This window comes from Perca flavescens, chromosome 10, assembly GCF_004354835.1.
Source record: "Perca flavescens isolate YP-PL-M2 chromosome 10, PFLA_1.0, whole genome shotgun sequence".
NCBI classification, from domain to species: domain Eukaryota; kingdom Metazoa; phylum Chordata; class Actinopteri; order Perciformes; family Percidae; genus Perca; species Perca flavescens.
This window is the reverse complement of record NC_041340.1, coordinates 31,807,709-31,820,696: the sequence shown is the minus strand read 5'-3', so window position 1 is coordinate 31,820,696 and position 12,988 is coordinate 31,807,709. Positions and strand designations below refer to the sequence as shown.

The 12,988-nt window shown below is 40.1% G+C and overlaps 1 protein-coding gene across 1 annotated transcript; it reads right to left on the bottom strand.

The window, feature by feature from the left end:
- Positions 1-7,141: 7,141 nt before the first annotated feature.
- On the bottom strand, positions 7,142-12,233 carry LOC114562459 (uncharacterized). The gene is made up of 3 exons (XM_028588831.1): positions 12,200-12,233; positions 11,498-11,523; positions 7,142-7,882 (listed from the first exon to the last, which is right to left on the bottom strand). Exons 1-3 carry the CDS (start codon positions 12,213-12,215, stop codon positions 7,142-7,144), a joined length of 783 nt encoding a protein of 260 aa, XP_028444632.1. The 5' UTR covers positions 12,216-12,233.
- Between the last annotated feature and the right edge of the window lie 755 nt (positions 12,234-12,988).

Here is a 12,988-nt window from a genome sequence, read left to right as displayed (position 1 = left end):
TAAGCAGTTTCTTTTTGTTTTGTTTTTGTTTCCTTCTTATTAGAATGATATTGGCCAATACTCATCTTATTTTATAGGCAACCATTAATGGCTTGGATTGAAATTGACTCAAATTATTATTTCTCCATGGAAAACTATTTAATTTTAGAGACTTTCACTTCATTTAACTACAGTGAGAAATTTAGCAGACGGTATCTGCATTCGGTTATGTTCTGGCCTAGTCAGTCTGTGATTGTAAGTGATTATGCTTGTGATCACACTGTCTGAGACCTGGGGCCTGTTTCACAAAACCAAGATAAGGGATGAAGCCGGGATTTCCTGGTTATCCTGGATGAATTTAGCCTTGACTCGTTTTCACGAAAGCAGAGGCACATAAATCACCATGGAGATTTATTCTGTGCAGCTAGCCTGGTCCTGACCAGGCTAACAGCCAGGATTTATTTAATCCTGGAACCTTTTCTGTTCACTCAGCAGTGGTTTTACGCTTTTGTTATCAGCCTGGATTAAAATACAACAGGTGCATATTTCTGTTTATTTAAGTACTGTTATTATTTAAAGTTGTGACCATTATTTTTTTTTATAATTATAAATTTGTCATTGTTACTGTTATATTGCTGTATGAAGACTGCTGTTCATATTGTTGTAAGAAGTTTGATGAATATATTATGGTAGTTGTTGAGATAATTAGAAAAGGCTGATAAAATTTCAAATGAGTTTTAAATAAAGTCTGTTACTAAGGGCAATACATACAATGCTGTACATTTCTATAGTTCCCCAATGCACCTTAAATTATTTTAGTTTATAATTTCTTTTTTTATTCTTTAACAATAAGGATCATGTTTGTTCTGCTTCCATGTGCATTGTATTTGGCATTCTTAGCACACAATTTGTGTTGTCCAGTAAACTGGGACTATAATTTGGGAGGATTGTACAATTTTAAGAACATATCCTAACTGTACAATCCTCCCAAATTATAGATTTAGTTCACTGGACCAGTAACTATCTAGTGATGTAGGCTACTGTACATTCATGTAACAACATGGAGAGGACACCTTAATGGTTTTTGACCTTATATTTTGCCTGGGGGGAAATAACTGATGAATATACTCTGTTCCATTCATGTTTATAGTGTGCATGGAATTTATCACTTTATTACCTTTATAGTTTCTAGATTTTACAGTGCAATTTCTTCAGTGTCTTTATTTTCTATGTCCATATACAGTATACCAGGGAGCAAGGCATATAATATGTAGAGAAGGAAACTTGTCCTCTATAAAAAATAAAAAAACGCGAGAAAAAGCGTGTAGAGCGGACAGACTAAATGATAGTCTAAAAATATACATTTATGAACTACTGCTCTGTACACTTTGCATTAAAAGCGAGTAGTGGAAGTTAATATGACTTAGGAAATTAATATTTTAGCCAATGAGAGAGAGGGAGGAACAGAGTGAAAGAGATATTTACGCTTCATATTCTAGTGTCTAGTGCCTAGTCTATTTAGGCTGCTTACGCATTCAGTCGGTCCGTGATCGTCTGCTACGCTTTCTCTCGCTGTTTCAGTACAGCGGCCGTGTTATTTTCTTTTTATTCAAATAATGTGTTTCACGTCATCATACTTCCACAAGAAGCTGCTGCTCACTCTGTATAAAGTAGCCTATGTACAATGCGTATTCTCCATTTTGGTATCAGTAAACCTGTGATCGACCTCGCTGTCTTTTGAGGAAAGCCGTGGACGCGCATCTATCTGAATTAGTTCAGCCTGGCTCGACCTAGTCGCTCCTCCTCAGCCTGGCTTGGCCTTCGTGAAACGCACCAAGCCAGGATGCACAGATTAGACTAGGTCAAGCCTTGCTTTATCAGTCCTGGATTTATATATTCTGCTTTTGTGAAACAGGCCCCTGGTTGAATAATAATATATCAGATGAGGAAATTAAACTTGATGGTTATGTTTTGTATAGAGCTGATAGGGGTGCTCGTGGAGGAGGGGTAGCCACTTATGTCTCCTCAAATTCATTATCCGAGCTTGTAACCCCAAAGGAAAACCCTGTACACTTTGAATGTCTTTTTGTAAAAATTTGTTTTCACGTAAATAAACAGTTGATCATACACTGAAAAAAGAAAATAGTTGAACCAACTTAATTGAATTGTTTCAATTGGTAACACCTAAATGAATTAAGTTCTTTAAAATTAAGTTAATAAGTTAGCTAAACACAATCGATTTCAGTCACATGTACTTAACAATTCAATTGTTCTCAAATCAACACTTTGCATTAATCCGACTTAATATTAAGCAAAGTCAATTTAAAGTTTTCAGTTTTTCCAACTTGATAATTTGCATAACCCTAAAGTAAAATATTGCCCTTTTCTAACCTAATACTATGGTTTAGTGTAAATTACTTTTTGTAGTAACCTTAAAACGAAATTAGTTTGTTCAATATAACTAAAATTACAATCTTAAGTTGGCTGAAAATATTAAAAAAGAAAACTCAAAATCTGATGTTTTTTTATACTTTACTGTATAAATGTAATAACAAACAGCTTTTGGGCCAACTCATTACACATTTGTCCTTTTTAAAAACACATATGCACAAAGGACCACAAAGTTATTTTGTCAAAGTGCAAAATAGTGCAACAAAGTATTAACACAAATATGCCTAACAACCTCAACACATACAGTGCTATCACTAAGTGCCAAGAGAATACAGAAACTTCTTTAACCAGCTATACTACTAAAATCACACTGTTTGTTGTATAATTGAACACATCAAAACTGAAATGCAACATTTCCCTACAAATGGAAGGATATATGTCTGGGAAAGAAAAAAAAAAAAAAAAAAACTTCTGCCGTAAAAAAAAAATACTTCTGCCAGGAGACGAGGAGAAGAGAGAAAGAGAGGGGCGGAGAAGAGAGGGGCGGAGAAGATGAGACGAGGAGAAGAGAGGAGATGTGTGAGAGAGAGAGAGAGGAGGAGGAGACAAGGAGAAGAGGAGACAAGGAGAAGAGAGGAGAAGAGATATGAGAGAGAGAGAGAGAGAGAGAGAGAGAGAGAGAGAGAGAGAGAGAGAGAGAGAGAGAGGAGGGGACGAGGAGAAGAGAGAAGGATAAGAGAGGTGAAGAGGAGAAGGGAGATGTGTGAGAGAGAGGAGAGAGGAGGAGGAGACAAGGAGAAGAGAGAAGAGATATGTGTGTGAGAGAGAGAGAGAGAGAGAGAGAGTGGAGGAGGGGACGAGTATAAGAGAGGGGAAGAGGAGAAGGAGACGGGGGGAGATATGTGAGAGAGAGAGAGAGGCGGAGAAGAGATGGGAGAAGATGAGACGAGGAGAAGAGAGAAGGAGAGGGGAGGAGGAGATATGTGAGAGAGAGGGAGGAGGAGGAGGAGGAGAAGAAACCCGTTAAAATATTAAAACATACGCACAAAATGCACAAGTAACTGTTTAGTAGGACCACAAAGTTATTTTGTGCAAAAGTGCAAAATAGTGCAACAAAGTATTAACACAAATATGCCTAACAATCTCAACACATACAGTGCTATCACTAAGTGCCAAGAGAATACAGAAACTTCTTTAACCAGCTATAGGCAATGAATATTATACATTTGAACAGTGTAGCTGATCAATAGCGATGAAAAAATATGAATACTACTTTTAGAATTTTAAAATCACACTGTAAAAACAGTTTGTTGTATAATTGAACATATCAAAACTGAAATGCAACATTTCCCTACAAATGGTAGGATATATGTCTGGGAAAGAAAAAAAAAACTTCTGCCGTAAAAAAAATAGACGAGAAGGAGACGAGGAGATGAGAGAAGGAAAAGAGGACTAGAAACCAGTTACAAAATCTGTATAAAAGCATTTCAAATTGTAGTTTGAAGAATATTTGTTGAGTCTCTTGGAGCATAAAAAAGGCCCAACATCTGAAAGAGACTACATTTTTACATGCTATATGTCCAAACACTATTGTTCTTTCACATTCTGACGGCACAAGGCCATTTGTAGGTCCAGGGGCGGAATACACCATTGTGTGTCGTTACTGCGAGCTTTGAAGTTTGCTATACAGATTATGGACTTTGGGGGACATCTTGTGCTGATCAAGCTGCATGAAGATTTTTTGGAGCACTTCAAAAGTGAAGCGAAAGGGTTTTGGATAAGCTAGGTTGAGTGCGTAAATCAATCCTAGAAGAAGGGCACAAGCTGAGGCAACCGAAGTCAGTTCATGCAACACTTCCACGCCCTCAATGACGATGCCAATATCTTCAGGTGGCTCCTGCAGCCCTTCCCCCTCCTTCCGAATCACAAACACTGCCATGGTGAGCTGCTCCAGGTCTCTCTGAGCATCATCTGCTCCAGAGTCCTACAGAGGGGTACAGGACACAAACATAAATCATCATTGGCCTCACTTCTTACTGCGATGAACTTATTGTGTGTTGTACCAATATGTGTTATGTGCTGGGCTATTTCTTTGCGTGTTCTCACACACCACAAACAGCAGATGTCATCAATCTGACCATCTAACTATAAGCAAGAAAAATAAGATTTCCCAAAATGTCAAACTATTCCTTTGAACTTGTAAAATCAACTAAACCAGGCAAACCCTTCTTACTAAAAAAAATATTTGATCCAATATGTTGTGTATGGTTGCTGGGAATTACATTATGTCCAATATGACCACGATAATAAATACAACATGTCAGCAATCCAACCATGGTTCAGGTGTTGACATGGTTGTTCTGGAAAAAATCTTTTACAGTACACTAAATCTAGGAGAAGACAAGAGATGGAGAGGGGGGAGGAGAAGAGAGAAGGAAAAGAGGACAAGGAGAGAGGAGAAGAAGAGGGGAGGTGGAGGAGAACAGGAGACAATGAGAAGAGAGAAAGCAAAGAGAGGAGAAGAAGAGGAGACAAGGAGGAGAGGGGAGGAGAAATATGTAGGGCTGCAACAACGAATCAATAAAATTCGATTACTAAAAAAGTTGGCAACGAATTTCATTATCGATTCGTTGTGTCACGCAACTATTACGCCACTCAGTCGCGGAGATAAAAAAAAAATTTAGTTGAGCGCGGAGCAGCGCAGAGCGGAGCAGCGCAGAGCGGAGCAGCGCAGAGCGGAGCAGCGCAGAGCGGAGCAGCGCAGAGCGGCGCAGAGCGGCGCAGAGCGGCGCGGAGCGAAAGAAAAGAAAAAAGAGCAGAGCGGGGGTAGAGGAAATACGGAGAGAGACCGGAGAGACCCGTAACGTTGTTCTGAAACACTCGGCGGAGGAGAGAAATCAGTACGACCCGAGTCATCCAAGGTGTGGGAGCATTTCACACTAAATCAATCAAAAACGTGTTAATTGCAAGATAAGCAAAAGCGACACGGCATGGCACGGGCGCACCACGGTGATGAGTCAGCACCTAAAACGTAAACATGTTGGAGTCCTTGATGAGGAGGAAGGGAGTTTAACAGCAGGGTAAAGTCACTACACTATCCTCCTTCTGTTCCTGTCTGAAGGGAGGAACGTACCGTCCCTCCAGGAGCTCTTCTGGTGCTGCTGTTTACTCGTTATCCAGCTGACTAGCATGACAAGCTAGCGTTAGCTCGGTAATAACAGTAATAAAGCAGGGGGGGTATAGTTTACAAGACTAAAGACATGGTTTTATTCACTCGCCTTTTTTGGCCCATTTATTTTTCAATCTGTTGTCATGTATATATTATGTGCTTTGTCCCATATCAGTTATTGTTGACAAATATATTAGTGTGTGGTGTATAAATGAACTTAACTTGCACTTACTACAATGATGGTAATAATTTAATGAATAAGTGTGTGTGTTTGTGTGTGTGTGTCTGTGTGTGTGTCTTGTCTGTATCTGCTATTTGGGTTACTTACTTTTACACAACTATTAACTAAAACAACAAGTATGTATGTATTGAGTTGATGTAAATTAATGCTTTGTTTTTTTATCCGATTCATCGAAAAATAATCGACAGATTAATCGATTATTAAAATAATCGTTAGTTGCAGCCCTAGAAATATGGCCATGATAATAAAATACATGTCCGCAACCCAACCATTTGTGTCCCTTTGACAAGATGTGCTGACATACAAACTTACAAGATATTCCTTGATCAGGTCATGTGCATCTTCTCCCAGGAAGACAGCGAGGGCTTTCAGCACACATTCCCTCCGAAGATTAATGTCCACAGTCTAGAACAACAAACGTATTTTCATTTTATTGTTCTAATTTTCATAAGACAGACATCCTTACTCTTATCTTACACTTACTTTATTTAAAAACAAACAGTCATTTACAAGCCCAGATATTCACTATAGAAAGAAAAAGGGATGCGCTCAGTGGTGTAGTTTGAGTCGCTAAAAATATTTATCCATCTGAAAGCTATGATCAGCATTGCCCTGCCCATATTAATGTATTTATGAAGGATACAGATATATTGTGACAGCCCTCAGTTATGAAGGGTCTTGTTTGATGGTACAGATTTACCTGGTCCAATGTGTCCATGATGTTCGCAGTCTTTTGGCGTGTTGCTCCTCCTTTGGCACGGATAACTTTGATCAGCTGACTTGAGTGCATGTCTAACTGGGCCATGAACTTGTCTTCAAGAGGAACAGCCATGAGCCTCTGGAATTCTGTATTAACCTAAAAAAAAATCCTGTATAAACACGCAAGTAACCCTTGAAGCATACCTGCCAAAATATCAATACCCCAAAAAGTATAACATGTGGAAATTAAAAATGTAAATGCCTTTAAGTTCAGTGTTATACAATCTCAACCACATCAAGTTATGACCAATTCATGAAAGCTCACTGAAATAAATCCTGAAGCATAAAAAGACTTTGATCACTTCAGTTCCATACTTGCCTCCTTCTGTGTGAAGAGTGCAGGCCATCTGTCCTTGAAATCCTGAATGCTTGGTTCTTGGTTTACCACCTCATGTCGCCTGTAGGCAAACGTGTTAGCCATTTTGTCTCATGATGACCCTTTCGTTGTTCCTTATCCCGATCTCTGTCAGAAGTTCTAGTCTCACTTTTTCCAGGCTGTCCAAAGTCTCACCAATAGGAAAGGATGGATAAAAGTTGGCTTCAACCGTTTTTGGCTTCTTCACTTTTTTTAGCAGGCAAAGCATCTGCAGTAGCTTTAGATTTCAGGAGTTTACACACAGCTCTGGACACCCCTGTAATTTGAGCTGAGTCCTGTAGTTTCCCATTTTGTACTTCAGTCGCTGTTTCCAACCGTAGCTGCCATTGAATGATCCAGGTTCTTTTAAACACGGGTGCTTTTTGATTAGGGCCTCTGCAGCTGCGCAGAAATGTGCTTCCTCTGGGTAGGCCTTGTAACGGTAAATTTCTTCTGCTACTCTTTTCAGGATATCAGACAGCATTCGGGAGCTGACAGTCAACATTTTCTGGCTCACACGGTACTCAGTATTCCCCTTCTCTAGCTGTAACTCCGTGTCATAGGAAAATTGGGGAATTGCAAAATCCGCTGGCCACTGTTGTGTTCGCGATGACACAGACTCAGGGGATGAGAGGATAATTGTGTCATTTGATGCCAACGAAGCACTGTCATCAGACTCAAATGAAAGAGAGAGAGATGAAGTGGACTGAGTGTCACTGATCAAAGGTGGATTTGTTTGCTGGTGGATCACCTTGATTGTCCCCAAATCCTGAAGTTCAGTGGTAGAACTCAGATTGAAGAAGTCGTTGCCAAAATCTCGGTCCATGTATTGCAGTCTGAGGTTACCCTTTAACCCAAAGGTAGTCTTTATCGTGCTGAGAAGGTCATCTAGTGACTCTGGGATGCCATTTGGAAGAGTCAGTTTTTCAATGTTGTTCTCCCCTAAAATCATCTTCAGTCTTGCAGGTGTTGAACCAGCCATGGTGGTCTGAAAAGAGAGCACAAGTTAGTAAGGATCAACATGTGAAGCAAATCCCCTCTGGGGTACCACTGACTTATTTCCGATTAGGAGAATTTACTGTCAAACTAGAGGAGAAGAGAGAAGGCAAAGAGGAAGAAAGGGGAGGAGAAGAAGAATGAGACAAGGAGAATAGAGAAGGCAAAAAGAGGAGATGGGAGGAGAAGGAGGTGAGGTGGAGAAGAGGGGGGGGGGACAACAAGGAGGAGAAGAGACGAGAAGAGAGAAGGCAAAGAGGGGAGAAGAAGAGGAGAAGAAAGAAGGAAAAGAGAATGAGAGGGGAGGAGGAGAAGAGGAGACGAGAGAGAGGGGAGGAGAAGAAGAGAGGTGGAGGAGAAGAGAGGAGACAATGAGGAGGAGCAGAGAGAAGGCAAAGAGAAAGAGCAGAGGATAAGCATTCACTGACTGGAATCCAGAAACTTACATTAAAAAAAAAAAAAAAAAAAAAAAATGATATATGCCTACATAACATAATGCCTACCCCAGAGCTGCAACTATTTGGTATTAACCGATTAGCTGCCAATGACATCACACCAATTTGGCTTATAGTATAAAATAAATGTTTTGAGAACACAATAGTATTGTATGAGTCTGGCTTTTGTTTTCCCACTTAAAATAACTTATCACATTCAGAGGCCTCACCCTTTAAACATGGACATATCTTTTCAAAGTGACAAGACGCAGCCCTCTAATTTTGTAGTCTGCCAGTGGGTAGGTATCATGTAGTTCTTGTGGCTCAACAAGTTCCACTTCCTTGCTTGGTGATGTTTTGAGATCATAAGCTCTGTAGTGATCCATATACCATCCACTAAGCTTTTTCACAATGAAGATTAGTTTGTCCTGCAGTATCACCATTTGGATGATTTCGCCAAACTCTGGCAGTCCTCCCAGTGAGCCATGGATCAAGATCATCCCACACTTGTAGTGTAGTCCATTATATGCTACACTTTTAGCCAAGCACACATTGTCCATATCTGGAGACTTCTGTCTCAGTGCATCTGAGATGTCCTTGTTAAGAACATCAATGTGAACAGTGGAAACATGGGTTACTTCCAGTGGGGGTTTGGTAAAGCTACTTGCATGCAAATGATGCGCAATCTGATACTGATGTCTTTGTGAAAGGGAAAGAAGAACATTTTTGAAGCATCTGATATTCCTCGCAACTCTTTTAAAAAAGCTATGCTTTGCTTCAAAACGCATAGTCCATAGGGCAACTAGTGGCCCAAACTTACGGATCAAGTATGGATAATGTTCCAAGAAATGGTGCTTTGGTTTAAGATCACAGTCTGGGAAAACCTCTTGAAACCTAATTCTGTGCTCAGAGATTTTAAAACCAAGATATGCAATGGAGTCCTCTGTATGAACAGGACAGACAACGAGATCAACAATGTCCTTCAGGTCTGTTAAGATCTGCCAAGCAGGCTCCTCACATGGAACACTTTGCCCAATGAACAAAGGCAAAAATCTGATTAGACTCCAGTTCTCATGTGCATTTCCCCAACAGTTTTTTTTTGGATGCAAAACTGAGAGCCACAGGATGAGGTCGATTTGTTTTGTCAGCCCACTTAAAGTTGAAAGATGATATGGCTTCATTCAATGTACATAATGTGAAATACTTTTTTTGATTAACAAACTGAGGCAAAGTGCAAGTTCAAAAGGAACAATTCCTTCAAAAAAAAGATCATGTACAATGTCTGGTGGAAACCCAGTGGTAACATCAAAATATGAGAGGTGCTCTGACAAAATACACTTTGATTTCACACCATAATAACTGGGCAATTTGTTTTCCTCAAGGATTCGTAAATGATCTGCATGAATGTCTTTTGTTCTTAAAGTAAAGACTTTACTTCTGACTTCTTCAGTCTGGAACTCTGATCTTGTTGCTGTGCAAAATCTACATATGTATGTCCCTGAGAAATTTTCAACAAATCCAGCAATACTGTGTGCACCAAGGTTGTCAGCGACCGCACACTGCACTGTGCCTTTTACTGTTCTGCCCAACTTTGTCAGAAATATCCCACTCTGTTCCAAAATTACAAGATCATTAATTAAAGGTTTTAACACTTTGTGATACCCATAGCACTTCAGATCATTACTTTTGATTAAAGCAGCCAAATAGATGGAGGATAAAGCAGAATTACAGCCTGGTGGCAAATTACCCAGAATCCAGTACAAACCACAAATTTTATGCTTCCTCCTGGATGTACCAAGGGGATTACATATTTCAAATTCATCAATGTATAATATCAATGAAATGCTTTCCTGCTTAGACAACAGTCCATTTTCATTGAAGAATGCACCATCAAAGATAGTTTTGTATAAGTCCACGCAAGTTTTCTGAGGCTGATTATCTACAGTATTCAAATTAACAGCCTGATCCAAGATTGTCTGGCAGTCAAGAATATGCTGCAAAGACTTTAAAATTGAAATATATTGGAATGACTTATGATTCTTTTGGTCAAGTATATATTCCACTGGTTCCACTACATTAAAGTGGCTCTTATAGTAAGCTTTTCGCCTCCAAGCGCTGGAAAGTGGACCTTTATCTCCAATTGCTTTTTTTACAGGGTTTGCCTCACAGAGTACACTGGCTAGCTTTTCAACAACTGACTGGTCAAATTGGCATCCATTGTCTTGTAATACTTGTTGAATAGTCTTTTGGGTAATCGGCAGAGAAAGAGAACCAATCAAATAGTTTAACTCCTGCAAAAGCTCATCTACAGCTGCATGAGACACAAGGAAGATGTGTTCCAACTTAAGGACCACTGAAGCAATTTTAAGTTCAATATCCTTCTCCAAGTTATCATAATCCCCATTGTCAAAAGCAGAATTTAAATTTACATTACTCTCTATAATTTCCCCATCTGAAATATCACTGGCAACACTGGCACAAGATTCTTCAACAGAACTTATCCCAGGCTTGAAGGTGTTCACTGTACCAGAGTGTTTTCTGTATTTATGACTTTTGAAGTTCTCATAGACATTGGTTTTATATTCACAGTTTTGGAACACACATGTTACAGTCTCCTTATTTTTAAGATGCTGATAGATATGTTGAAAATATTCCCTTTCTGTGGAGAGTTGATTATGGCCACAAATAGAGCATGTGAATGTGGACACAGCTTTGGTGACTGCTTGTTGGGCAGGGTGATTTCTTGATAGATGACTCAGTAGAGCATTCCAAGTCTTGAACCTACATGCACAATTTAAATAAGTGCATGGATATGAGTGGCCCCGTCCGTAATGCCTATGAATCAGTTTGTAGTGCTTGAGCAGTTCAGATCTTTTTTGTTAATGCCGTCCCACAGTCCTTGCATCTCCACATGAAGCACAACACTGGAGAAACACAGAGATGCGCTTTACTGAGCGTATATATAAATAATTTTGGAAAAACGCAGAGTAGGGTTGGGCAATATTACAATATATCAGACTAGATGTCATCTCAGCTTTTGGATATCATGATTAAGATTGTGATGTGATGTTTTGCCACATCACCCAACGCAAAGCGAATCACTTAAACACAAAATCCATTCATCAAATGTAATCAGCCCTCTTTAATTAGATTTTAAGAGATTTACAACTTACCTTTGGTAGTCCAAATGAGTTGTATCCTGGCTTGAAGTAACCACCGCCAGTCATGAAAAAAAAAAAGAAAAACTAGGAATTAATTAATATTAAAGAAAAGGACATTTTCATTCCAGTGTTTATTTTTATTTGTGTACGAGTTTAATACGCGAGCAGCACGCGTCAATTTACACAGAGCACCTCCAGCGGGTGAAAGCCAGGCACAGAAACCGCTAAGAGAATCCGGTGGATTTTCAAAATAAAATACCCCGAGCAAACTGCTGGTCGTTGTTTAGAAGAACATACTAACGTGAAAATGGCCAAATCTGAGCAAGTAAACGTAAAAGTTTGGCGGGCTAAACCCTCGCTTCTGAAACGCTCCCAGTAGAGTCTTAAGTTGCATACAGGACGGACTAAATGGCGGCGGCGTGCGACGCGAGACGTGTGCAGTGGGGTTTTGCACCTGTAACGGATTTAGGACAGAGAAGACAGCAGACAACTCCTCACACAGTAAACATTTAACACCACTGCCTCGATAATATCTAGCGTAAATACGAAGGCAGCCCTGCCACCGAGGCACCGCACACCATCTACTCCCTCTCCCACAGCCGATGCGTGCGTGTATCTCCTTTCCCTCTTAACTTCAAGTACATTGAAAACGACGCATGTGGTAGCAAATTCACGATTCCCGGAGCTCCACAGTTTAAGCATAATTAACATTACCTTCCACATCACTCATGGCCGTGACCGCATGAAGTGAGCGCGCCGACAGGCATGTGAACCAATACTGTGTATAAAATGCGCGCCCAAGGGAAGTCTGAAGAGAACCGCGACCCAGCTTTTTGGGATAATGGGCTAATGCTAATAAATAACTAACACTAAGCCAACACCAATACACTGCATGGATACACAACTGTAAACTAACGTTACGGTATTAATCCAACAGAGTCCCGCCCGCAAACTACTGGTGAAGCCCCATGCAGCAGAGTAGGATAGCTAGCTAGTTGCTAGCCCCACTAGCTGTCCCGGATGCTAGCGGCGGATGCTACCCGACTCTACTTTTCACAACACAGTTGGACAATTTTCTATCTTAAATATGAAATTATTGGTTTTACCTCTGACTTACCTTCAAAAACGATGGAGACAGTGGTAATTCAGTATCTAGCTATCTTCTTCCCAGTTGTCTGAGCCGAGAAAATGGCGGTTCAAGTGCAGGTAGAAAGTTCTGGAGAAGGCGGAGACGTCATGACGTCAGACGCACAGCGTCACGAAAAATCTAATTGATGCAGGTTCACTCAAATGACAATAGCAAGTTACATGTGTGCTGAGGGAACAATATGTAATTCCAAGTTGAAATACTCCACAAATGTAGATTGCCTCCACTAAAGCAAAAATCTGAATGAAACTCACTCAGAACTTTACACTACTTCAACTACTGCTGAGATACACTTTTTAGAGTGTAGGGAACATCTACAGACCCCCAAGCTCCCCTACAGAGTAAATACACTGCAT